We start from the raw sequence: 26,164 nt of genomic DNA, 5'->3' as shown, positions 1-26,164 counted from the left end.
AGAAAGAAAACAAAAAGTGTTTTGGTAATCATCACAGAATCACAAACTGGTTTGGGTTGGAAGGGACCTAACAGATCATCACATTCCAAATTGTGCCATGTGCAAGGCCACTTTCCACTGGACCGGGTTGCTCAAAGCACTGTCCAACCTGGCCTTTATATTTCATTAGACAGGAGTGAATTTTTGTCTTTATTTTTAGACACATTGTACCAAACTGTTGCAGTCGGGCAACTGAAATAAGTGAACCCATTTAAAAGCTAGGTTGCAATTTTTTTTCAGAATGTGCACAAGCACGTATTTTGAATAACAGATTATTTTAAACTTGCTATGTTTTATTTTGACGTGAGTTTTAGCCTTGTGTTAGAGGAGTAGTAGTTCTGAACTAAACTAAAGCAAAAATGAAATTAAAGGCAACTATAGGAGAAGGATTGGAGTGTTCTTCAGGATTTTTACTGTCTTGTGGCATCATTGCTATTAATTTAGCCGTGTAAATTCACCATGACGCTGAAGCCGTATGTGGATATTTCTTTAAGGAGAACCTTTAGGAGTTGAAAAATGTGTGTAGGGGGCTAGAATTGGAAAACTTGACTGACCTTGACTAAATGGTCATGTTAATGGAAAATCATGTTGAACTGTCAAGATGTGAAAGTAGTTCAGTTATTCACGAGGGCTCCTTCTCTCTTGTTTTGTTTGCAGTTTGAAGGTAGGAAGTACTGTGAGCATGACTTCCAGATGCTGTTTGCTCCTTGCTGCGGGGAATGTGGTAAGAAGTGGCAAATACCAACACCAGGGCTTAACAACTGCAGGGCTTTGCAAACCTCACAGCATTGCTGTGACATCCAGCCTTGGGCTGGGATTATTGGAGTCACTTTAAGGAGTCAGGAGCTCTGGGTGGAAACAAAGCATGACACTGGCAGTGATTTTGGGTTATCCTGGTTGTGGGAATAATTGGGGTTTTTTTCAAAGTTAGACTATAATAGTAAATATGGAATTAAAGTGGAAGGACTATGAAGGACAGTAGATTTTGATAAGACTGTTTTCTGCATGCTTCTCATGCTTTCCTTTTGCAGGTGAGTTCATTACTGGGCGTGTTATCAAGGCAATGAACAACAACTGGCACCCAGAATGTTTCCGCTGTGAGCTCTGCGATGTAACCCTTGCTGACCTGGGTTTTGTGAAGAATGCTGGCAGGTAAGACGGAGCAGGAGGTCAGAAAGTTTTGTCAGTGTGTTATTGGTACAGCTGTGAGATGCTGAGGGTAATCAGTCAGTTTTACACTAAGAAGGAAAGCTTGAAAAGGTACAGAAGAAACTTTAGGAATAACCTGTTAGGTGAAAAGTTCTTCATCCAATGAAACACGTAAAAACTCAAATTTTAATGGCTAGTGAATGGGTTCTGGAAAAGAAAGGGATTTCAGGCAGAAGGCTGCATAATAAGTGAAAAAAAGGGATTATGTGATCTCAGGCAGGCTGTTTATCAAGTAAGCTGCTGAGCAGGAAATCAAGATGTAGCAAAAGGCCAAAATAATAACACAATAATTACACCTAAGTCTTTTCAACCTGTAATTCCACTGGTCTTCAGAAATCATTCGTTTTAAATGGAGAAATATAAAAATGAATCCTAGAGATCGATTAATGCATTTAATTCAGAAATAGGAACACAAAAGGGAACTTATACAAAAGCATACCATTATAAGAAAATAAAACAATCCAGCAGTTAGCAGTGTTGCACAATTCAAAGTTAATTTTAGGCTTTTATATGTTATGAGCAAAGCCTTGTAGTTTCCTAGAGCTTAGTGAAAATATCACTAACTAAATGGTGAAGGGAGGAGGAAAAGATCATATACTTGTACCTGTCCAGCAGGGAGTCCTCTCAACTCCCTCTTCCTTTTCATACTGCATGCAACCTCTGTGCCTTAGTTTTTGAGCTGGGCATAATTGATTTTCTTTTGGCACCTCATCTTGCTAGAATGGGCTGTTGGAATAGCACTTAGGGTGTTTTGAGGAAACAGTCAGGATAAAAGCAGTTCAAGCAAGATAAAGTATGTTTGATTTTGTAATTTGTGGACCAAATCTAAAATGGTAAGGAACTCGTTCCCAAAAGCATAGCAGAGAGACAGGCATGTGTGTCTACGTAGTAGTGTATTTCACCTGTCATGTGATTTCCTGTAATTATCTCCATAGCATTGAAGCAGTCTTCTAGTAAATGTTATTGGAAACTCTGACGTTCTTTTTTTTCGCTTTTCATTGTACCTGGTCTACCCTAGTGTGCCTGTCACTTCCAGGCATATTCTGCTGGATGCAGTTTGTATCAGGAAGAATAAAGATAATCCCTACTCTATCCAATGTGAAGGAATGGTCTTGCTAGATAAGTCACAAAAAAGAGCTGTAAACCATCTTAAAGCTAGGAATCTTTTCTGTCTCGTTTCCTGTCTGGGCTGAGTTCATTGCTTCATTCTGATCTTTTTTTTTTTTTTTTTTTTTTTCTTGTCACCATTTAGTACCATTTTTCTCTCTATTACATATAAGCACTTTGAATTCAGAGACTTGAACAAGATGAGCAAATGTGGGGTTTTTCATCAGGTAGGTCTATCTCAGGAGTAGACCTCTACTGCTGGCAAAATGTGAAATTTTAAATAAGGCTGTATGCATTGTGCAGAGGAAGCACAGAGTGCTTTGAGAATTAAGTTCTTTGGAAAAAAATAAATTCATGGGTCCATTTCCTTCACTGTCCCCTTCCCTATTCCTAAGTGCTCAACCCTCAGTTTAATTTCCCGGAAATCAGTAGAACTGTGCTTCTGTTTGCAGTTTCAGTAGTACTAACGCGTGTACTCTATGGTCAGAGGGGTTCTTGTTAATGGCAGCCCCATAAAAACAGAACTTCCCTTCTCAGGATGAGTTTGACTCTGGGTGGACTGTCTTGCTGCGTACTTGTGCTCTCAGCTGGTTTTGGTGGAAGAGAGTGCTCTTAAGAAGAAACACTGACAAGTCGTGTTCACAGTTCAGATTTAGCACTTAGTGAGCTTTCATTTGTCTTACCCTCATATGTTTGAGGCAACATTATGGTCTTTTTAATACAAAACAGATTGCACAAAGCCTCACGGAATTTCTCAGCTACAAAAAAATACATGATGGGGTCTAACGCGCCATTGAGGCTGGTGAGGCAGGAGGTGATGCGGTTGCTGAGGGCCAGGAGACGCTGTGTTTCGCAGGAAGCTTTGGTCCTGTTGTAGTGGAGAATATAAATGTAGCGATTGACATGGTAAGGTACAAAGCAAATTAGAAAGATCATCACGACCATGATGATCATTTTGACAGCTTTTTCCTTCAAGTGTTTCTCAACTCTGTTCCCACTCCTCAAGCTCTGGATGATGAGTAAGTAGCAAGTCACAGTAGTAACAAAGGGGAAGGTGAACGCCACTGCTAAGGACACGAGGGCATGACGTGAGGCCTTTTCCCTGTAGAGCTGCAGGCAGACAGTTGTGTTTTTCATGTGGACCGTCTGCACGTTGAGCAGCAGAGGTGCCATTGCCACGCCAACGATGACCCACAGAAAGACACATGCCGCGTGGGCGTACCGGGACCTGCGCAGCTTGATGGACTTCACGGGGTGCACGATGGCCAGGAAACGGTCAACACTGATGCACATCAGGAAATAGATACTGGCATACATGTTGAGGTAAAAAAGGAAGCCCGTGAGTCTGCATGGGATCTCACCAAATGGCCAGTGGTTACCAGAAAAATGGTACACCAGCCGGGTGGGAAGTACCAGCACGAAGGACAGGTCAGCCACAGCAAGGTGCATGAGGAAAATGTTGGCAGGTGTGCCTGACTTCTGGTCGCGGATGAAAAGCCAAAGAGCCAGGGCATTGCCAGCAAAAGCCAGGATGAAGTCCAGAAAGTAGAAAGTGGCAAAAATCATGTTCTCAAGGTGTGTCTCTTTGCCACATTGCTCTGATGTTTCCAAAGCGAAATTTGATTGATTTGAGCAATTGAAGAGCAGGCTTGAAGCTGCTGGCCCATTCATTTTTCCCCACAGTTCTGAAGAAAATAACACCCTAAATGTGAAAGAATTAAGACGGTATATTACAAAAGAGCCTGTGTTTGTGGAAAACAAAAAAACAGAAACCCAACAAAAGACCCAAAAACCCACACATGAAAGTCAGCAATGTCTCCTGTTTGCTAGTGTTTAGTATGGCAGGTCAGTCTGAATTTAAACCTTATATTAGAATTCTGAATACCCTCTGCTCAGCTGAGTTTACCAGAACAGTAATTCCTTTGGAAGGAATCCCAGTGTAGAGCTGGCTTGCTGGTGATGAGCTTGTCTCCAACCTGTGCTGAGGTCAGTTGTATAACCAGGTAGTGAGGTGCTTGTGTGTCTGGTTAAGAGGAGTAGGAGTGAGTTCTGTGTATCTAACTAGAGAGTATTTGTCATGTTTCAGTTTGGAAGCCTGGCTCAGGACTGAAGAGTTCATGAGGAGCTCAGCTTTTCTGAGCACAGGTATCTGTTGTAAGGTAATCTAGCTTAGAATATCTGTCTTGTTCTTAAAAGAGATAAAAGACAGGTCAAATATTGCTGTTACTAAAAAAATCCACAGGGTTCCTGAAAACCCTTGAGCAGTATTTTAGTTTAAAGTCCTGCATTTAAGGCAAATGCACTTAGTTCCAATATAGGAGGAAACTTTTCAGAGGGTAACAACATCTCTTTTGACACCGGATTGACTTGGGGAAGATTTTAAATAATGCCCATGCTGTCAGTCACCAATCAAAGTGTCATCCTTCCCTGCAGCTTTTATCTTCCACCATAGCTCTTTCTTTTCCTCCCTCAAAAGCCTGAGTTTCACTCTAGCTTATCCAGGCCCTTTTCCAAGTAGAAACTTAGTAAAACTGGTCTTAGCTTTGCCAGTCTCTGTTTGCAATGTCCTGAACAGCATCAGCAAGAAGTGTGATGGAATTTTCTAGGCACCTACCCATGGCTTTTTTATACATTGCTTGTGTGTGGGTATAGGTGATAGGGAAGTGCAGGTGGTCTGAAATTCCATCATTGTCTCTATTACTTGGATTCCTCAGAAGCGTTACAGTATGTGCAGCAGTACCTCCATCTTGCTCACCGTTGTGTTTTGTACTGACTGACCTTTTCTCCATAATATTCAATACATCTTTAAATACATCCATTATGCACTGTGTCCAGCTCCCCAACAGAACTCATTGTTCGGTGTCTAAAAATATTGGGATCATGGAGATTAAGGACAAACAAATATGTTGGAAAATATTAGAAAATTCCAGGGTAATGAATATCTTCAGTTTGGCTGCTGTTACTTTCAGGTGAACAGAAAACTGGAATAGCTGGAGATTAATGTGCTGGATCACTTCTGTTTGGTTCACAGTTGAAGAGACTAAGTCAACAGCAGGGAGACTGGGTGAAATTCAGACACGGGAAGTTCTTCCTATGGCCACAGAGGGCCCTTCTTACTTCATGCATTGCCTGGATACCCTTCTGGATTTGAGTATTTACAGCAAGTTGCTGTCTTGCCATTACTTGCAATTGCATGTGCAAGGAAGACTGTATAGCCCTTTTGTCCTTATCTGTAAAAATACTTGTGAAGCTGAATTTTCACATACAAAAAGAAAATGTCCTGCTGCGTTTTGTTTGGTTTGTTTTTTTTTTGTTTTTTGTTGGGTTTTTTTTTGTGAAGATCACAAGTTTACAGAAGAGGCCACAATTTTTTGTTTATATTATTCATTTGTCCATTACGAACTAAAACCTGCAAGTATTCTTGAACCCAAGAGTTTAAGGTTTGTATGGGATAGTAACATTGACTCACATATTTGTCCTCCCTGGATGGAATGAGTTTAAATATGTATTTTTCTGTTGCGTTCCAAAAGAGAAGCACATGAGACCATTCCTTTTTACTGGCTAATAATTTATGTTGGTGCTTATCACCTCATTTTCTATCTTTAAGCCTTTTTTTTTGTGTGTCAGGCCCATTGTTTAATTGGGCTTTTCAGCTGCAAAAAGTGTAAATCAGGTGATCTTTCTGTACACACCTGTCAGGGATGGGGTGGTCTTATGGCTAAATCCATGGTTGTGAAACCTGAGCAAGCAGTAAACGCTGGCTTGGAGCAGCTGAAGAAGCAGAAACTAGGGTTGTCTGATGGAACAGACTGGGATGGCTCTTGTCTTATTGATAATGCTTTAAATCAGTTCCCAAAATGAAGGAGTAAGCAGACTTTTCCCTGTTTACAAGCTAATTATTAGGGGTTTACTAGCATGATACACTGATCCAATTCTGTTTGAGTTGACTTCCTAAGGCAGGTCTTGGAAATTCAGATTCACCTGCATGTCAGTGCCAGACTTAGAATAGACAGAACCTCAAAGTTGAGAGTTTTATCCTCCCTGATGGCAGCATTGAGTCTGCTCTGGATTTCTGTACAGATATGCTTTCAGTGCAAAATGCTGTGTGTTGGAGTAGAAAGGAGAATGTCAGAGCTATCTGGAAGCCCAGTATGTCAGTGTCAGGAAGAGAGAGGTTTAGAACTAATGATAAAATTTAAATAGATTCAGTCTTTGCAAATGACGACCTTCATAGGAGAGCTGCTGTTATCTAATTTACTTTTTGGAGTAAAGTGAAGGGAGATGTTTTTCATTGTCTGGTTAGAAATTACAGAAAAGGAAAGTGCTCCTCTTTCTAATTTTGTTTATGTTTTAAGTTAAAAGGAAATTTTAATTACAGCTTTAATGTTTGGGTTTTTTGCAGTTCTAGTTATTGGGTGAAAATAATGGTGTAGCACTTGAGTAGGTTCAGAAAAAAGCCAGCATGTCACTAGAATTAATTGTTTGGCTTATTTTTAGACTTTACATGTTTTCAACAAAATTCTACAGCTTTAGAAAAGTAGTAATTCTCTGACAGTGTGTTCTCTAGAAGGTGTTGAAAGCCCTTTGCAGTTACTCCACTCCTATTCTCCTTGGGTTTATCCTATAAATTTAAAATAAATATGTTTAGTTTCTTTATGCTTGCAGACAAAGCACTGGGATTCCTACAGTCTGTATAAATGCTAAGAGCAAACTAGAAACCTTCAGAAATGACCTAGAATGTGTAGTCTTTGTTAAGCTGTATGGTGCAAGAGGCTTTCATTCCACAGACAGAAAACTCCTTTAGGAGTCTGCCTCATTATCCAATAATTTCTGCTTGGACTGCGCTCTTGATGTTGTGTGAATATTTAGCGATTTATGTATTGCTAAACAGAGCACTGTTCTGGAACGAGCCATTATCCCAGGCCTCCCAGGGCTAATGGGGATGTCACTGCTCATTTGAAATACATGCATGCACACTGACCATATTTCATGCCCTGTTTCTCTTCTGCTCAGAAGCAAGCAAGAGAACAATCCACAAGGCTGTCAGTATGGACATAAGGCAATCACTCTTTCACCAGATGCTCTGTCTGTCATTAATGAAAGAACTAGCAGGAGAAATCTTCAGCTCATTGTACACAGTTACCAGGTTAGTTTGGAGCTTTTGTTTGCCCAGTGCAGATAAACTGTTAGAGTTTGTGGTAGGTACCAGAAGTTCCTGGTCTTGCTCTCAGCTAGAGCAGTTTCTAGTATGATTATACTGGTTTGAGCATTTTTATGATAATGAGTTTAGTGTCTTGTCAAATGAGTGTCTCCTATCTTTCACTTGAAGTACTCTTCATTAGAAATAGTCAGTTTCTGACTGAAGTTAGTCTCCTGAAAATCACTCTCTGCTGAGCCTGTATTTCAGCTGAAATACTTGGTTTTTGTGAGCATCAAAGCAGTGTCAGAGCGTACTAGACATACCATACAACTGGCACAAATGGATATACATTAGGTACAAAAGTTTGAAAAGCCTCTTTGTTTTGAAGGAGTCACATAAAGAAAGGTGAGGACATTATTCTTTGAAGTTTAGAAAATGCTACCTATTCTTAGATTCAGACATTTCCCTTCTGTTCGTCCACCTTGGTATGTGTACTCCTCCTAATTGGCACCAGCTAAAACTAATGCCATTAGGAATGCTCCTTAAAAAAAAAAGCTCCTTAAGCCCCTACTAACAAAAGTTGGTCTCTTACCTCTGCAATGCAGTCCTTTGGGTGGAATGTAGGGTCCTTTTGGGGAATATCTCAACGAACTCCTTCTGATGACAGCAAACTAGGTAGAAGCAGAGCAGAGCAAACAGGATGATTCCAAGAGAGTGCAGAGTTGCTGAGAGCAGAGAAGGGAGCCCCTTTATATAGTGTCCTCCTCGCTCTGATAGCACATTATCAGCTCAGGCACACAACAGAGCAGGGGAGAGGACACCCCAGCACTGAGGAGCAGTCTTCATCCCAGCTGAGCTCTTGGCACTGGGGCTGCTGCTGCTCGTATAGATATGAGTGTCCTGCATGAATATTCCAGTGTTCATGGTGCTTTCTGAGGGCTGCTACTGAAGCCCCAGCCCTAAACACAGAATCCTTGGAATCCTCTGATTATTTTAGGAGGGTGGAGAGTTGCATTGTTTGGGGGAAATCTAGTATTAACAGACACAACAGGACATTTCAGAATGGGATAATTCCATAATGGTGTGGAGGGGGAGAGGGTGAGAGAGAGGGGAGGCTGCTATGGTTACAGCTTAGCCTGTCCAACACTTCCCTTTGCTTCCAGTAGAGAGGGCCTGTGGGGGGCAGAGGGTTTGTGAGTGGGGAGGGGGTTGATAATGGTTTATCAGTGCAAATGGCTGAAGGCATCTCATTCAGCTGAATGAGAGGGGTCTCTTTCAGGACTCTTGCTTCGGGGTCCCCATGTCCAGCCCTGTATAATTACTCTGCATTTGACAGTGCTGAATAAAATTGATGCCTTTATGCTGAGATGAGCACAGCTGCATGTTTCTGTATAATGGGGTGCTGTCTGCTTTTTCTGGACTCCGTCTGGGCGGACAGTACTTCCAGCCCTGGACAGAGACACTTGCTGACAGAGGGCTCAGATTTGGAAAGAATAATAATGATACTTAGCACTTAGACAGGCACCTGCCAGCTGAGAGTCATAAATGTTTGAGGCCTCACAACAACATGTGTTGTATTCTTATCCCCATTTTACAGATCTAAGGGTAAGTAATTCATCAGGGCAGAATTTTGGAAGGGGCCCTGTGAAGAACCCGCTACTTAATCCATAAATCTGCCCTTTCCATTTGAACTTTTTCTTTTGCCTGATATGTTTTGTGAATGACCTGTAAAATCTCAGTGAGTGTTTGACATAGTGATACAGTGAAAGTGATTAAGCAGGTTTGTTGGTTTTGAGACAAAGCAACCCACAAAAGTAATTCTCTTTCATTTTTCTTTTATCATAAATTCTTCCCAGCCCGCAGTGTTGCAGCTAGAGGGATAGGGGTAGGCAAGTAAACTGAACAGCTTCTCCTCAGAGCTTCTAAGTATTGGGATAAAACTGGTAGCTTTCATCAGCCTTCGCAAGGTTTTTTATGCCTTTGCCTGAGCTTTTCTACCAGAAATTTGGGTTATCTGCCTGTTTAGAAATGTACTTATAATGTGTTCAAGAACATGTGCTATGAATACAGCTGCTTTTACCACATAACATCGCATAGTTGTAATTTCCTTTAACTTAGGAGTAAAAGGAGTTTGTAGGCAACAAGAGATCTTGTTTGTCCTAGATATTGAAGACTAAGGAATCCAGCCATGGTAAAAGGCATTCAAGCAGTGCACTTTGGTTTGATCCATTGTATTCTCTCTCCTTGGCTCCCTCCCGATGCTGTAATGTCTCTGTTATGGTTGGATTCATTAGTTGTAGATAGAGGGTGTTGCCAGCTTTCCTTGTCCAGGTATCAGAAAAGATCTAGAGGGTTAGAAAGCATCCCTAGAAGAATGACTGGGTGATGCCTGTGATGGCATATAAATCAGTGGATGCTGGAGTAATATTCTAAGGAAATGCAGCTCTGTGACTGCTTTATACGCATTTTCTTCTCTGTGCCACTGGTGTGAAACAGTGGATACCAAATTGAATTATGTTTAGTCTGACCTCAAAAGACAGTTTTGTTACACAAGGTACTTCCTACAATATGTAGTATATGTAGTTTTAGGGGAAAGAGTTTTCTAATATTTTCTTTCCTTTGTTCAACCAGGCATCTGTGCAGACCATGCCACAACCGTGAGAAAGCTAAGGGACTGGGCAAGTACATCTGTCAGAAGTGCCACTTGATAATTGATGAGCAGCCTCTGATGTTTAGGAATGATTCCTACCATCCAGATCACTTCAACTGCACCCACTGTGGGTATGTTGTCATACTGTGAACTCTGACAAAAAAGGAGAGATAAAGAGTTGAGTCAGCACTGCAGTCCTTCCTAAGGTCTAAACTTTGCTGCCTTCACATTGTTGAGCAAATGGAAATTGTGTCAGGAGAAACTGAAATAAGTTTGGAAAAACTACAGGAATTTTAGTTTTATTTTGCCATTCAGTGTTCTCTTATTCTAACATTGGATAATGCTAGTTTACAATGAAATTGGAAATAGTTTCTTGGCATGAATTTATCTGAATAAATTAGATTACCATAGTAGAGTTTTCCAAAGATAGGAGTTACCAAGCTGTCCAAAATAGTTTCACTTTGAATTCCTGGATAGAAAAAAAAAAAAAGATGTCTTGATGACCTGTGTCAGTCTTGTGGCACTGTCCATTGCCACACTGATACCTATCTGACCTGAATTACTTACCATGCTTACCATGAAAGCATTTTAACTGCGCGCAGTACTGCCCCAGAATGGGTAACTGTGCAAGTAAATGTCTCAGTGTTGAGCACTGCTAGGATGGCTCTTGCACCTGAGCTCTCCCTTTCAAAGATACCTCGAGTCTTGGCATGACACTGGAAGTGTCCATGTAAGTGCACCTCATATGTCTGTGAGAGTATCCGGCTGCAGACATGATGTTCCACATATACTCTTGTCTGGCAAACTGAGAAAGCTGTTTTATAAAGATGAGTTGACAACAACTGTATTTCACTAGCTAAACTTACTGACTGCATTTGTACTGGGAATGTTGCCTAAGTAAACTTTCAAGCTTAGCCTTCCTAAACTTCCTCCTGGGCACTGAAGAGTTTCCCTCCGTGTCCTTCCTTGGGGGCACGTTTGTGTTCCAGGAAGGAGCTGACTGCCGAGGCCCGGGAGCTGAAGGGGGAGCTGTACTGCCTGCCGTGCCACGACAAGATGGGCATCCCCATCTGCGGGGCCTGCCGCCGCCCCATCGAGGGCCGCGTCGTCAACGCGCTGGGGAAGCAGTGGCATGTTGAGGTGAGGCCTCTCTGAATCTGAAATTTCCATCAAGACCTGGTTTGGAAGAGGACTAGTGCTGTTTGGGAGCTGTAGACATGCAAGTGGTCTGTAATATATGAATTCAGACAAAACTTAGTTGCTTATTTTTGGATTGTCTTCACCTTTTGTGAGTGAATGAGTTGCAGCAGGGCCATCAGGGTTCCTGAGAAAGCTGTTTTCATGACTGTAATAACCTTAACTTTAAATTTTTTCAAGATCCTTGCAGAATAGGGTTCACTGAAAAACATTTACTTACTAATAAATTTACATATTTTGTATCATGTACTTAGATATATCCTCTCCAATTCGATTTACCAGGCACATAACAGTGTTGGAATTCTTATTGAAAGCTGAGCAATTCTTGCTTTTTAAGCCTTTTTAGCTTATTATTTCTATAACTTTCAGCTGAGTCATCACCACTCTCTCTGAAGATTTTTAGTGATCTTTGTTTCAGTTATTTATGCCTCCTAGGGCTTGATTTGAGAGAGTTGCTGCTGCTCATTTGAGGTATATTCATACCAACTATGTTTATGTTCCTGCTTCTCTCCCCTGAAACAAGCAAGATAATACTCCATAAGTCTATCAGGATAGACACAAGATGATTGTCCTTCCAGCAGGTGTTCTCCTATATTTAACACAACTCTTAATTACTATAAATAGACTAAACATCTCTTTTTTTTGCTTCCATAAAGATCTTTCCTGTCTGTGCTTCATTAAAGTATTAAGAGGTAACAGCTTTAAAGGGAAAGAGGTAGATTTAGATTAGATATTGGGAAGAAATTCTTCCCTGTAAGGGTTCTGAGGCCCTGGCATAGGCTGCCCAGAGAAGCTGTGACTGCCCTATCCCTGAAAGTGTCCAAGGCCAGGTTGGAATGAGATGAGCCCTAAGGTCCTTCCAACCCCAACTGTTCTGTGATCAGGTGTCTTGTATTGAGCTGCGATTTGTTGCCATGTTTTTCCCTGGTGATGAGAAAGTGGTTTTGCCTGCCATGGAATTTTAGTCTTTTTCTTTTACAGCATTTTGTTTGTGCCAAATGTGAGAAGCCATTCTTGGGACACCGACACTATGAAAAAAAAGGGCTGGCCTACTGTGAGACTCATTATAATCAGGTAAATTCAGCCGTCTCTGCTGTAGGTACTTGTTGGGTCTGGAAAAAGCTTTCTCATGTTTTATATGCAAAGCTGTGCAGATTTTGCATAATGTGAATTTGTAGAGGCGGTAAAATATTAAGAAGTTAGCCAGATTTAACAGAAAAATAATAGCTTTTCTTGGCAGAAGAGTGATACTGAAAACAGAATAGAAATGTCTTGGGGACACTGATTTTAATTTGTGCCATTGACAGAAAATCACTGACCATGGGTTGAGAGTAAAATCCCTGTAATTTTACTTCTAATGTATTTGTGTGGGGTTCTTTGATAATTACTTGTTTCTGTGGGCCTGAGGCAACCGTTGTGTTGTCTAAAACACAGAAAAATAGATCAATTAAAAAAAAAACTAGAAAAGCCAATCAAACCTCATTTCTCAGTGTGATTCAACTGAACAACTTTTTGGTTTGGTATTTTCTTCTGTCAGATAAATGACTCTCATTAGAGGTAAGTGTTGCTGCTCTGATAGTAGCTGTACTTTAGCAGTAGTTCTATTTTGGTGTTTGTTGAGCATCAGGAGATGTTTGTGTATACTAAGCATAATACTGTACCCATCCTTTCTTCTCCAGTTGCCACATATACAGGACTGTAAGATCCCGTAACAGTACTAGAGTGTGAGGCATTAACAAAAAAGGTTTTGTAGTATTTACTGGTGTGAGATCCAGAGGAACATAGACTATTTGGCAAGTGTATGAGAAGTTATTCAGATGATTTAAATTGCTATATTTGGGGGCCGCTGCTGTATCTGGGAATTCTTTGATTATTAGTATTTAATGTTCACACCAGCTGTGTAATTTGGGGACCATGAGTAGTTAGCAGCATGAGTTTCTGTTCTTATTTCTTTTTCTGTGCAGCTCTTTGGAGATGTCTGCTACAACTGCAGCCACGTGATAGAGGGAGATGGTAAGATTTGTTCTCTCCTTGTTTTGGGTTGCTGTCCTTTTTTCATTTGTTAGTGCAGCTGTTGCAGTCCCACAGTTGCAAGACAACCGTGTTTGTTTTCACATCTGGCCTCGTTTGAATTTGGGTATAAATCTGAATTCAAATAATCCGTCAGTTTCCTCTTACTTGGTGCTTTTACTTTTGCAGTGGTATCAGCTCTTAACAAGGCCTGGTGTGTGAATTGCTTCTCCTGCTCCACTTGCAACGTCAAGCTCACACTGAAGTAAGTCAGTGTTAATATTTTGGACCGTGTGGGACATTTGCCCCTAAGGCAGGGTATCAGCCTGGAGGAGCCATGAGCCACTGCCCTTCTGAAGGCCAGTATACCTTTTCTCTGTGGGGGCAGGTGCTTGTAATTCCACTGATTTCAGCTCTGTAAGGGAGCTGGCACTCAGCATCCTCTCTGATATATTTTCCTTCATTAATCTGTTCTGTAAGGCGGTTGGGTAAGAGGAGTCATTCAGCAGTACGGAGGGAAGGCTCTAAACTTTGAGGAGCTGCTTGTCCTGAGCAACCTGCAGCCTCCATGTCTCCTTGACTGTGGTTGCTCCCCTCAATGACAATATTTGCCGTTGCAGAGATTATTTTGAAATAAAATACTGTGCTATTTACCTCAAATACCTAGAAGAGGTACGGAAAAAAAAGCAATCCTACATTTTTCCTTTCTCAGGTTCAAACCCTTATCCTACTCTGCTGGGTTGGCTCCACTGGCCATATAAAGGAGCTTTAATTCATCTCAAAGGGGACCTGTGAAGTGACACTTGCATTCTACAGTAACAGAATTATTATTCTAGACTGTTACATGCAGATATATAGCAAAATCATGCTCCTTATTTACTTAGGACTACTAAAGACCTCAGTTCACTGATAAGTACCCAGTCTCTGTACTTGCATCACCAAATGAGGAAACGAGTTGTTTTATAAATGGAATAGGACACTTGCAACAGCACTGATACAGATGCGTGGAGATTTGAATTAGTGAGGCATATGGTTTGCAAATAGCATTTTAATAACTGTTCTTTGTGTTAAAGGAATAAATTTGTGGAGTTTGACATGAAGCCTGTGTGCAAGAAGTGCTATGAGAAATTCCCTCTGGAGCTGAAGAAACGTCTGAAGAAGTTGTCAGAGCTGGCATCCAAGAAGATCCATCCTAAAGCTTTAGATTTAAACTCTTCTTAAACAGGTCTGTCAGTCTCCTGACTGCACTCTTAACACAAGCTGCTGCTCACTGCAGCTGTTGATTACAGAAGCAATTACTAAAAAGTGGAACCAAAGATTAGTACCTTCCCCTGCTTCTGGTGATGTCTCTTGCATCTAGACTGTCTCTTTTCTCAGGCAATTGTCTTAACACTGGCAGGAAGAGGAATATGATTTCTGCTTGAGCAGCACGCAGGCTGATTGTTAATTTGCTACTAATATTGCATTTTGCCTTTGAGGGGTTATACACAGTTGAACAACTTCCTTCCTCAGTTGAACTGTACTACTCTTTCCACTCCTCTAGTCTAAGGAATTTAGAGAAAATGGTTAAATGTAGGGTTGGAAGAAATGTCAGATTTGCTCTTTTTCAATCAAGAGTATCAGAATTTTTCTTTTTACTCTGGGTGAAGCAATTTTTAGGTTTTTTAATCTACAGGCAAATAGTCTGAAAGTTGTCATTCTTCACTACATTTGAAAAGTTCTGGTCTTTCTGCAGATTCCTGCAGAGAATATATGGGTGCCCTATCCCATATCCCAGTCCTTCTGGTTTGTAGGTTAACCAGACACAAGACCAGGAACCAATAGATATGGCTTCTGCACTGCCCACTTAGGCCCAGTGTTAAGACGGCTGAGAAGTTTCCTTTGCTGCTTCCGTGCCCAGCACTTAGATTTCAGCTATCAAGGCCATGTGAGCCTATTCAGAGCAGTTGGCCTCTCGTTAAGGAGAAGGTGGCCATGGGAAACTAAATATCTCATTAGATCTGACACTAATTTTTCTCTGTTCTCTACTGCTACATGGCTGGTAGAGCTTCTGCTGGTCAACACAAAGCATGTCCTGTCCCTTGGCATAGCTGATATTTATTGAGGCAGTGTGGCTGGAGCATTGGTTTCTCTTCTGCATAAAGAAATAGAATAAATAATATGGTGACAATTTAAGCACTTCAGTTTTCCCATTCTCACTTTATTTGCCAGCCAAGTATATGCTTGTTGGTCATGCTCCAGAAAACACAATTACGTGAAGGAGTTTCTAATGTTTACAGTTTGTAGCAAATGCAGAAAACCCCCCGTTTTTCTTAAAATTTTTAGCCAAATAAGAGTGCCATTCATCTTTCTTTTTGAGATCTGAGTGTACTTAAGGAGAGGACCTCAGACACGATGCTAACATCTCAAGTCCTTCTCTGTAAATTTGCCTGTCACCAGTAAGGTTTCACTGGTTCTACTGTCTCTGCTACCACAACTGAAGGTGCTGAGAAATTTACTGGTTTTGTATATTCTCAATACTTCTTTAGAGGTGAGCCTTCAGCAGGGCTGTTCCTGAGCCCACCCACACGATATTTGATCCCAGTGAGCTTCTGAGTCCTCTGGAGGTGACCCCCATACTTGCTTGTGCTGAACTAAGCTGAGCAGCCTGAAAATCCCTTTCCATGAGCAGCTGTGAGACTGTACCTGCCCTCTTGCAAGGCTGACAAACACTGGAGGACTACTGTCCTTTGCATGATTAAATCTTCCAAAAAGTGGCTGGTTTAGTTGGTCAAATGAACACAGCAGTTGGCCCTACAGCCACAGGTGGATTAGGTAGCAAGAAGTTAAAGGTTCCCCACTTTTTGTATTTGTGAGCAGCAATTGGATTGGGGCAATAGTCTACCTTAGAATTGTGTTACCATGCTTGCTGGATCAATACCCGTGGAACTGCACCAGTATACCAAAGCAGTGGTGGGAAATCCTGGATAACTGATCAGAATCACACATGGGAGACCATCTCTTAGATCTTCACTGCCTTTACTAACTCCCTGTCCCTCAGCTGCTTTGCTTTTTGTTGCTGTAAGTTACTGCAATCTTTTAACTGGTTATAGTATATCCACTCTAACAGTGATGAGGGGATAGGCCTAATTTTAGCAGTAAACTCTTTCATTTTCTCCTGACCAATTTGCATTGTAGATTCCAGTAATAGTAGCTGTTTGTGTCACTGCTTTAGGAGAGCATGTGGCTATTCACTGTTCTCTCACCAGCCTTAAAATGGTCTTTGAGTTAAGGGCATAAAGAACAGCATGTCTTTTGATGCAGTAGTGTGGCCCTGCAAAGACCCCCATTTATAATCAAACGTGTTGTTTAGCATTTTGCCACAGCATAAACCCCTTGAAGTTCTGTCCTAGGTGCATCTCAGTCTGTTATGCAGATTCTCCTCAGCATAAAACATCCTGGTCTGTTCCTGTAATCTCAGTCACAGGCCATGGCTAATGCTGAATCTGAGCAGCTGTGTATCCCCAGCCTCCTGGGAAGTGGTGGAGGAACACACAACCACACATTCCTGGTAAATATGGAAGGACTAAGTAACTAGCAGCCAGTAGGTAATAGTCTTTCAGCAGCCACTCTCATATTCAGCAATGGAAAATGCATGCATGTGAAGGTGAATGGCATTAGTTCTGTGCTGCCAGTAAAGATTTAGTGTGTGCTTTCACCTTGTCTCATGTTAGAAATTTGGCAGACCTAGAAAACTTCAGAGTTCAAAGGAGAGTTGATATCATTCTCTTTGATAAGCTGTTCAGTTCTCTAGGATTTGGAATATGTCCTTATCTTCAGGACATTCCACAAAATTAATTGGTGGAAAACATAATTGTAATCCCTGATCTCTCTCTATATATGACTTTAAAAATGCATCTTTCCCTACTTCTGTCAGTCTACTTTTTCAAAACCAAGTAGAATATAGTTCAAACTCATAAGTTCTCCTTAGTGCCTTGGTAGGCTGACAGGTTGGGTTTTGTTCTCTTATTAATAAATATAGTCAAGGTATCAGTAAGAAATAAGCTGCATGCTTTTTTCCATTGCTGTAAATAGACCTGCTGGCCAAATTCTTCCTAGGCATCACACCACTGGAGAGTAGAGATGAAGGTTGAACTTGGCTCAGAAATCTACACTTAATAAAAGATATTGTCTCATACTATACATTTATAGTTTACAGTCATATTTATACCTAATTAAAATCACTGACACTCACTGAGTACACTTGAAAATGGCTTTGCTTTTAGAAAGCATGGTATGTGAGGCTTGTTTGTATTCAAAGGGTATGCTAATCACTTGCAGTCTTTCTTCATGGCACTAATCCCCTCTCTAGGATATGCATCCTGGTCTTTTTACAGCAGTCTGTGCAATGCTGGCAAACAGTGGTCCAGCCTTTCGTGCAGAGAATTCCTGGCATGGTTGGTATTAGATGATACAACTGACATTCTTTCAGAAGTGATTGGATGGGGAAGAAATAGATTGCAGGCAAGCATGTAATAAATGTGGTTATACTAGCCTGTAAAGCACTGTTAAGTGCTGAGGGTATTAGACTGAGAAAAGAATTAGCAGCTCCCTGCCTTGGTTCGGGCCTTGATGGATTCTGCACTGTGTAGAGCTCTCACTTTATCACACATTGTTTGAGCTGTCTAACCAAAACACATGATTGTAGATTGAAATGCTGTAATACTGTGCCTTTGTATGTTCTTGTATTAAAGTTAACTGTAATACATTTTAAATATTTACACAACAAAAAAAAAAAAAGGAAAAAATTGTATAGTGTCCAGTTAATACCATGTTTTCAGTGCTTAGCCAGAGACGATTACCCACTCTGAGGAACTCTGGGATTGCCAAAACCTGAGGCACTGTTATGGTGAATTCATGTTTTGGACTTGTGCTGCTTCTGTGGTGGTGTTGGTTGATGAGGATGTGCAGAAAGGGGTATCATCCTTTTAGTGGCTGTGTTGTACAAACTGTGTACAATGTGATGAGCAGATGGGATGCTATGGTCATTTACAGAATATAGTGGATATCGGCAGATTTAGCTTACAAGGATCTGGAGCAAACATTCACTTTTCTTGGTTAAAAAAAGACACTGTGGTTGATTTTCTGCAGTCTTTATTTAAAAACCAGAAACAATACAGTTTGGCTGCAAAATTTCTTTTTGTACAGGTGAAGTGTTGAACATTTCTCACTTATAGCTACTTAGTTAGATCAGACACTGGGTGACAAAACCACTCTGGGTAAGTAGACTCCAGTGTTTCCATTGCCAGCAATGGACATTACAGCAGGAGCATCTTACTGCTTGCAAAAATATCAGCTATTAGGACAGGTCTGGCACTTGTTTAGATGCACAAAGAGAGTGGGGCTCTTCCCTGCCACTCGTATACAAAATTCCCACCCGCATTTGAATTTTGTACACACATGTCAGAGGGAACAAAAGAACCATTGTGCATCCATTGGCAAAGTTGAGAGATCAGGCAGAGCTGCTTTTCTAGCACTGCCAGATTGTGTCTCAAGGAACTTGGTGGAAATGCTTTAAGACATGTTCATGTTTCATTGGGAGTGAGGGAGGAGTACTTGTTCTTAGGGGAAAGCAGCTAGGCTGCCTCCCACCATAGTCTGTATCTGCTTTACACATTTGCAGCACACTCTGGTTCTTGTGGCACCAAAGCTGTGTTTCTGCAAAGTTCTTAAGAGATGAACAATTCTGAATCAAATTTTACCACTCAAACTGTCTGCTAAACAGGAAGCAGAAAAGATCAGGACAAATTAAAGCTATTATTCTTGTCTCGTGAAGGAATGTCTGCATAACTCCAAACAGAACATTTTTGTAGAGCAGAAAAGTCTCTTTTCAAGAGACCTCTGTTAGACTGAGTTCTTCAATTCTGACTTGCACTGAATAGTTCATCTATATCTTGAAATAGGAGCAACTGAAACTGATGGACCCAAACCCCACACTCATTTCAGATCTTATTAGAAACTGCACAGTAGAAAGCGGTTGTTAAGTTTCCAAGAGCATTATAATGTGGGAGAAAATACAATTTAATTTAAGCAAAGCTGTGGTCAGTCAGGGGACAGCCTGCATGTTTAGCAGCATGCAGGAAGGACAGTTACATTCTGACAGTAATCGGTTGTCAGTTTACTGTAATGTGCAGCATGTAACCTAGGGACCAGAGGATGAAACCCAGCATCTTCCCTTTCAAAGTGTCCAGTTATCTACTACTAAAGGGCATCTCTCCGCTCTTAGAATTGCCAGTAGGAGGAAAAAAATTACATTACCTTTGTTTCCAAAGACTCTTGGAGTTTGTGTATTTGGTAAGAGCATATACAATAAGGGGAATTTTCTTTCCAAAAGGAAGACAGCTCTTAATGTGTGTGTGTCTTTGAATGGAGGAGATTCAGGCTATTAGAAAGGGCCTTCACAGGGTTTCCCCACTCCCATAGAACATAAAAGTCCATCTAAAGTTTCTCTAAATCCAGTATCTGAATGGAATTCTCATACTACATATAACACAGAAGTGTTACAGATACATGAAAGCACATGCTCATTTGAGCTTCTCTTGTAGTATTTCAGCAACTCAGTTCATTCAGTGTGTGATCAGAAGATCGCTCATCAAGATTAGTATTTTAGAAATGGCATTTCTTCTGGGATATGAAATTACAGGTAGTTTGGCACAAGTACAGGTCATGGGCTCTATTTCCACTGTCAGGCTGGGACATTCTTTTGCTTGTTTACAGCATTCATGAGCAGGTGTACGTAGGATGTTAGTAGGTCATCCATTTTGTAACCCTGTCAGGAAAGAAAAAAAAAAAAAAAGTCTTAAATCTTTCAGGGAGCTCCAGAAGCAAAAATAACTATCATTTCCTCCCTCGTTTATCATCTTCTCACGTTCTTCCTTGCATGAACATCTTCTCTTTCAATATCTGCCACTGTTTTAATTTATCCATTCCTCCATCTGCTTTTCATAGATTTCAAAAACTTTACAGAGCATAGCTCTACTGTCTCCTTGGTATTGACTCTGTAGCTTGACTTGTACTTAAGAATCTTGTATTTAAGAATCCAAGTCTTTCTGTCAGAGTAGTTAGCCTTTAATTGTTTTTGTTACCTTTACAAACCCACTTTTAAATATTAATACAGTGATTATTCTCTGAGACTGTGAATTGTCTGAAACCAATTGTTTAAGAGGTGATACCACTCCCTGGAAAATATGAAGTCTTACAAGGGCAGCATTACTACATAACTGGAGGCAGACATGCAAGACAAAAAGCCTCTTATGCAGCTTTGCCGTCTTAACTTCTCAGACAGATAGAATTTTGATGTATGGGAGGAATTTGGAAACCAGTTGTAAATTTTATTGACACGGCAGTGAATGCTTTTTGTATCTGCACTGGTATTTATTGGGTTTCGCACCATCTTTTGTAGCAGTCCTGGTTGGAAAGGAAAAATTAGGATTTTGTTGTGTCTAAGTTGGCAGAACTCTTCTTACCAGAGATGTCTCACATAAGAGCCGGTTTCCTCGTGTCATGTGAAAATACGTGCTCCCACTGCTCCAGTTGGAGATTTTATTGAAGGGGTAGACTACTAAAATATCCTGCAAGGGGAAACAAACTGATTTATAGAACATTTCTCAAATGAAAACAGGCTGTTACATAAGAAAACTTATAGAGCTAGAGAATTCTTGTTCTTTCCCACTTCTTCTATGAAAATAATGGATCAAGGTAGTTCTTGCATCCAGATTAGTGGTATATTGTGTTTTCACCAAACAGGTAATTCTTAATCACACTAATGAGACCTCCTTTCATTATATATTGATCTTTGCCTTATCCATTAGATTTACAATGATCTAAAACTAGGTTTTAATTTGTTTCATTGTTGAAAGCAAATAGTGATACTCCCTTTTCCTGAGAACTTGGTAAGACCAGACTGTTGGGGTTAGACTGCAGCTAAACATGGCCATTCAGCCTGATCTTTTAGACAGCTGGGGCTTCCTGCAAAGCATTTTTCTGAAGCAGGTTCCTGCGTGCACTGCCCATCCATCTTCCTGATCTTACCACCTTACCAGGTCTATCATGATTCCCATGCCTATTTTAGAGATGCTCTGTCCTATTTCTTTCCAGTGTAGAAACTGCAAACAAGTGATTTGAGGCAGTAACATTTTCTTCAGTTTCACACAGAAAATCAATAGAGAGCCTCTGTCCCCTCCTGCCATTCCTGGGCAAGGAACGTCACTGTCCCTAAATTAGCAGGGTCCATCCAATCCTTCCTTACATGGACTTGTGAGAAGCAGCTGTTACCTTTGTCTTCTGATGTATCAGTGAGACTCCTTGCTTGTTGATTGCAATCAGTACAATCTCTGGGAAATTGGGCTCCGAGGCTTGCTGTAAATGAGTAACACAGCAAAATGAGCAGAAAATTGAGAAATTATCTGTATCAGGGGCCTAGTGACCTTTAACAATGTCCAGTCTTCTTGTTCTCTTTCCCAAATGAATACTGAAACATTTTGGCAACATATTGATGACTTGAGCAAATGCTACATGACAGCAGAATCAGGTCCATTATTTACTTTGCTTTCTGCTAACAGGCTTAATGATTGATTGCAAACCATTTAAGAGCCTAGTGAGGAGAAATTAAAGGTAACACATGGGAAATTATTCCTGGGTGATATCCACTCCAGAAAGAGAGGATTGGTACAGTTCTGTTCTGAGGGAAGAGTCGCCAAAGAGATAAGATTTGGGAGCATTTTCTTGTGGAGAGCAATGACAGGACAATTGAGCCCCCTACAGCTACTACACAATTGTAGGAGAGGTGTTAAAACTAGAGCAACAACATTGCTGGTAAACAACAAGCATAGTTCAGAATGGATAAAGAATCCATCTCCCAACTTGGAAGGAACTGAATTTTCCTCAATAGATTACAGGAATTCAACTTTATAATGTATTTTTACTTTCAGATTTGGAATTATAGTCAGTCTGTATCCCTTGATACTGATCTACTACCAAATCCACTCACACAGGCCTTCAAACCTACCTTCACTTCAAAAAAGGCTGATCCAAACGTCGGCCACCGGTGTATCATTTTCAAGAAAGCAACCTTGGCCTCATCCACAGTTTTTCCTTCGTGTTTACTGTATGCTGCAGTAATGCTCTGTTTAGGAAGAGAGGATACAAAGCCAGTTGAGTTGGAGACAGGCAAGTTTCCAATGCCTAGCCTTCGCACTAAAGACAGCATCAACTCATCACCACGATCAGGCTTTTTGCCCCTGCAGCAGAAAACTGAAAATGAAAACAGCTGCCATGCCATGGGGGAAAGTAAAGCCAGGGCCCTCCAGTGTTCCTTATTCCCCTGCTGGGTGAAGGAAGCCCAGCAGCCTGAGGAAATGGACTTCAGGGCAGAGGGGCAATGGGAGATAAAACTCAACCAGTGTTCAACACTCCACAGTATTACATATTTGGCTAAAAAATGAAGGGTGAATTTTCCCTTTGTATTTGAAAGAATGTCCTGTGTTTTCCTCAGCAGAGACTTAAGTGATAACTGCTGAAATTTCCTTGCCCTTTTTGTGGATAAAAGAGCCTTTTGCCATAAGTAGCATGACATGGTGCAAGGAGATTGATTTGGTGCCAAGAAATAACCTCTGAGACACCTTAATTTTCTACTTCTGTCCAATATCCTCAACTCCCAAGTCCTTTCACTGACTCTTCTATCTCTAACTCTTTTTCTGGGCACTGGAAATAGATTAGTATCTCCAAGAAAGATGCACACTTCAGATAAGCCATCCAGGCCTGCAGATGTTGTTCAGAATTTTGGTAGAGTATGTAAAATCTAGACTGTAGGAGGCAAATCCTTTTGCTATCCTGCTGGCAAATCCAGCAATATCCACTACTATTCCTCCACAGTACTTTCAAAGACCATTAGATCAAACGTGTAGTGTGACTCAATGTGTTTACTAAAGCTCTGTATATGTAATATGACTAATGAAAGCTGATGTTCTTACCTTCTTCCATTCATCTGGTGACACAGCTCGGAGCAGATTGTCTGGCACCAGCTCCTTCAGGATTTTGGGGATGGCTGCCAGCTGTGTGCGGTCATTGTTGTAGTGTGCTTTATAAATCAGCCCTGCCAGCTGCACAGCTTCATCCTTGGAACACTTGTGGTAGCCTCTGAGGTACTTTGGCAGCTCCTGGAAGAGACCAGCTCTGAATCCAGGCAGAATGGGCTAAAGCAAACACTGACTTACACGTTCTAAATTTGTGAGGTCAGGACCCAAGTCTTGCCAAACACAGTCCAAGAATATTCCAAGAATTTTTGGTTCCTTCTGAAGATTCTCTGGATGATCTTTAAAGATCCTTTCCAACCCAGAGCTTTTTGTGATTCTCTGATTTATGGAGCAAGACGAGCATTTCCACAGCACAACGAGGTAAAGGAGCTGTACTCTTAACATGTTCAGTATAGCTGAGGTGTCAACACTGAGAAATAAATCTGTCTGAGGCTGAGCTGTGCCCCCCTCTGGAGGAGGCATTCCTCTGGAGGCTCTGTAGTGCAGGCCTTCGAGAAGGAGACAGTAATGCTCCTACAGACTTAATTTCTCAGGAGTATTTCTTGGATCACAAGTTACCTCTGTTTTAGGGAGTTGCTTACCTGGTGATAATGGAAAATGGTATCAGCTTTCAGATCTTTGCCAGGAATGACATTCAGCCACAGCTTTCTCATGAAGTACACCTCATATGCCACAGACAGAGCAGCCCCTAAGGAGATCAGGTCTTGTTAGTGTTCTTTGTGCCACTGACAGTTCTACGGTTTTTAAATGACTTGTGAATTTCTTCAGAAAAGTAATTACGGTTTTAATAGTAACAAACAAAATTACTAACAAAACAACACAGAAAGCCATTTTGAATGGCAAAAATTCTTAGTTTTCAGTTCCTGGACACTGCTCATGCAATGATCAGATGGAGGAGAAGTTGAGGGACTGCCATTGTTTGTTATTGGTGCTCATGACAGCTGCCTGCTGATTCAGTACACCCAAATTCTCTTACACCCATGTGAGTGCATCCTCTGATGGCTGTGCTTCCACAAATGAATTGTGATTTAGTACACCCACATCTTTTTACTGTGATTTTCAGAGCTCCTAGCAGCTACATCAGCTGAGAGAAGTTAGAAAGTCTTAGATACATAGAGCTTCAGGGAGTTGAACCTCAGCTGTCCTGAAATACACAAAGGTCAGGACAAATTGATATGAAATTTGAGTGGAGTTTGAGTGATGTAGATTTCAAAATGTTTGTTATCCATGGGGGAGGTAGGGTATATTATCCATGGGACGATTAAGTGCAAGGAATTGCTGTTATTAGTATTACATTGTTCTATAGAAGAATGTAATAGAACAGTATTGTTCTATTCTAGCAAGTGGTTCCTTGACAACATAACTTGTGTTTGGGTATCACCAGGTAATAACCTGGTTAGAAATTTTCTAACAACCCAAGAAATGTGAGTGACCCTCTGTAAAGAACCTTTTTGCGTGTGTTGGCTGATTCTTACTATTTGAGGATCAACCTATCTAACTTGCATGTATCCAGCTGTGTGTTTTGGATACAACAGGTCAACAATATTTTTTACCAATTTTAAATTCTGGAGAGATTCCCCCCACCCCCTGAAATGTTCTGGTGTTTTTGATAGCCACTGCTTGGCTGCATCAGATCACTGGATCTTGCTGCTGGTGCATGCAGTAACCATGTATGTACAAACAAAAAACAGTACAAGACTCTGCTAAATACTTCCCAAGATGGAGTGAATCCTACTGGATGGATCAGCTGCTTTCCAGTTCAACACAGCCTCTCATGCAGCTTCTTGTCATGCTGGCATTCTCCTTACCGTCTTTTCCTGGTTTATTCCTTCTGTTCCAGTCTGTCACCTGCCTTAGTGAGTCAAAGAAGTAGTCTGCTTCATTCTGACTGATCACCTGCAGAGGCCAAGCAATGAAGGAGAGAAAGGAGGGGTTAGCACATCATATAAAATACTGCCTGTGCCACATACCCAAGTATCAGGCTGAATTTTCTTTCCCTGTCTGCAGTCAGAGGGTAGAATTATAGGAGGAAAAAAGTAGAAAAATAGGAGGAGGAAGAATGATAGAAACCCTGCATCTCCATCCAGCCCCTTCAAGAGACTGAAAATAATTGTCAGGTGCTAAAGTTCAAGTTCAGGTTGTATCCCCTCAGTAAGGCAGAAGCAGTAATCACCTGCTCTGGTCCTTGGCTTCATACAGTTGTTCAGGTGGTCTGGTAAATAAATAAGAGAGGAGGGGAAGTCTGGCTACCCTGCCAGAGTCAAGGAGTTACCTTGTCTGCAATCTTCACAAAGAGGCTGAAACCTTCCCAGGAGTGCAGCTGCAATTTGGAAGCGATGTTCTGACACAGAGTCTGGATTTTGGTGTTTGTTCCCACGTCAAATGTCTATGAGATAACAAGACTCTTGTCACCCAGAGGAGAGGAAGAAATAAGAATACTGAATGTCTTCATGTATGTTCCTGGGTGAGAACATAATGGCTGGAAGTACGGTCAAGGCTGGGAAAACAAGTGCGTGCCAGGGACACCTAAGGGACAGCCAGGGCACCCTCAGGGACACCTAGGGGACAGCCCGGGCACCCCCAGGGACACCTACGGGACAGTCAGGGCACCCCCAGGGACACCTAGGGGACAGCAAGGGCAGCCCAGGGACACCTACGGGACAGACAGGGCACCCCAAGGACAGCCAGGGTGCCCCTAGGGACACCTAAGGGTTAGCCAGGGCTCCCCCAGGGACACCT

General features: G+C 41.3%; 3 protein-coding genes across 5 annotated transcripts in view; 1 reads left to right on the top strand and 2 right to left on the bottom strand.

The window, feature by feature from the left end:
• The window catches only part of LOC136295558 (LIM and senescent cell antigen-like-containing domain protein 2), a 31,527-nt gene extending 13,019 nt beyond the window's left edge, over positions 1-18,508 (top strand). For all 3 annotated transcript variants that reach the window (XM_066194207.1, XM_066194205.1, XM_066194206.1), the window contains exons 3-10: positions 697-763; positions 1,071-1,191; positions 10,127-10,276; positions 11,135-11,285; positions 12,324-12,416; positions 13,307-13,355; positions 13,542-13,617; positions 14,426-18,508. In XM_066194207.1, coding sequence (XP_066050304.1) covers positions 697-763; positions 1,071-1,191; positions 10,127-10,276; positions 11,135-11,285; positions 12,324-12,416; positions 13,307-13,355; positions 13,542-13,617; positions 14,426-14,573 — 855 coding nt within the window. In that variant the 3' untranslated portion in view covers positions 14,574-18,508. The remainder of the gene's footprint in view (positions 1-696; positions 764-1,070; positions 1,192-10,126; positions 10,277-11,134; positions 11,286-12,323; positions 12,417-13,306; positions 13,356-13,541; positions 13,618-14,425) is intronic.
• GPR17 (G protein-coupled receptor 17) lies at positions 1,627-8,245 on the bottom strand. Its single transcript, XM_066194204.1, has 2 exons — positions 8,088-8,245; positions 1,627-4,057 (listed from the first exon to the last, which is right to left on the bottom strand). The coding sequence occupies exon 2, from the start codon at positions 4,024-4,026 to the stop codon at positions 2,995-2,997; it is 1,032 nt and encodes a 343-aa protein (XP_066050301.1). The 5' UTR covers positions 4,027-4,057; positions 8,088-8,245; the 3' UTR covers positions 1,627-2,994.
• On the bottom strand, positions 18,485-25,351 carry LOC136295561 (unconventional myosin-VIIb-like). Its single transcript, XM_066194209.1, has 7 exons — positions 25,234-25,351; positions 24,007-24,113; positions 23,363-23,548; positions 22,399-22,515; positions 21,666-21,749; positions 20,858-20,962; positions 18,485-20,160 (listed from the first exon to the last, which is right to left on the bottom strand). The coding sequence occupies exons 2-7, from the start codon at positions 24,076-24,078 to the stop codon at positions 20,077-20,079; spliced, it is 648 nt and encodes a 215-aa protein (XP_066050306.1). The 5' UTR covers positions 24,079-24,113; positions 25,234-25,351; the 3' UTR covers positions 18,485-20,076.
• Positions 25,352-26,164: the final 813 nt, after the last annotated feature.

The sequence above is a fragment of the Chamaea fasciata genome, unplaced genomic scaffold (genome assembly GCF_029207755.1).
Source record: "Chamaea fasciata isolate MVZ Bird 193981 ecotype frontalis unplaced genomic scaffold, bChaFas1.0.hap1 SCAF_11, whole genome shotgun sequence".
NCBI lineage: Eukaryota > Metazoa > Chordata > Aves > Passeriformes > Sylviidae > Chamaea > Chamaea fasciata.
The sequence above is the reverse complement of the archived record's forward strand: the minus strand, read 5'-3'. Positions and strand labels throughout refer to the sequence as shown.

Bases quoted from the DNA above. Each gene is read 5' to 3' on its own strand.
- GPR17 (XM_066194204.1), bottom strand. From the start codon at position 4,026: ATGAATGGGCCAGCAGCTTCAAGCCTGCTCTTCAATTGCTCAAATCAA.
- LOC136295561 (XM_066194209.1), bottom strand. From the start codon at position 24,078: ATGAGAAAGCTGTGGCTGAATGTCATTCCTGGCAAAGATCTGAAAGCT. The intron at 22,516-23,362 runs GTAAGAACATCA...CTTCCTAAACAG, and splicing joins CACCAGATGAATGGAAGAAG to AGCATTACTGCAGCATACAG. The intron at 20,963-21,665 runs GTAACAGCTGCT...TTCCCCTTGCAG, and splicing joins TGATACATCAGAAGACAAAG to GATATTTTAGTAGTCTACCC.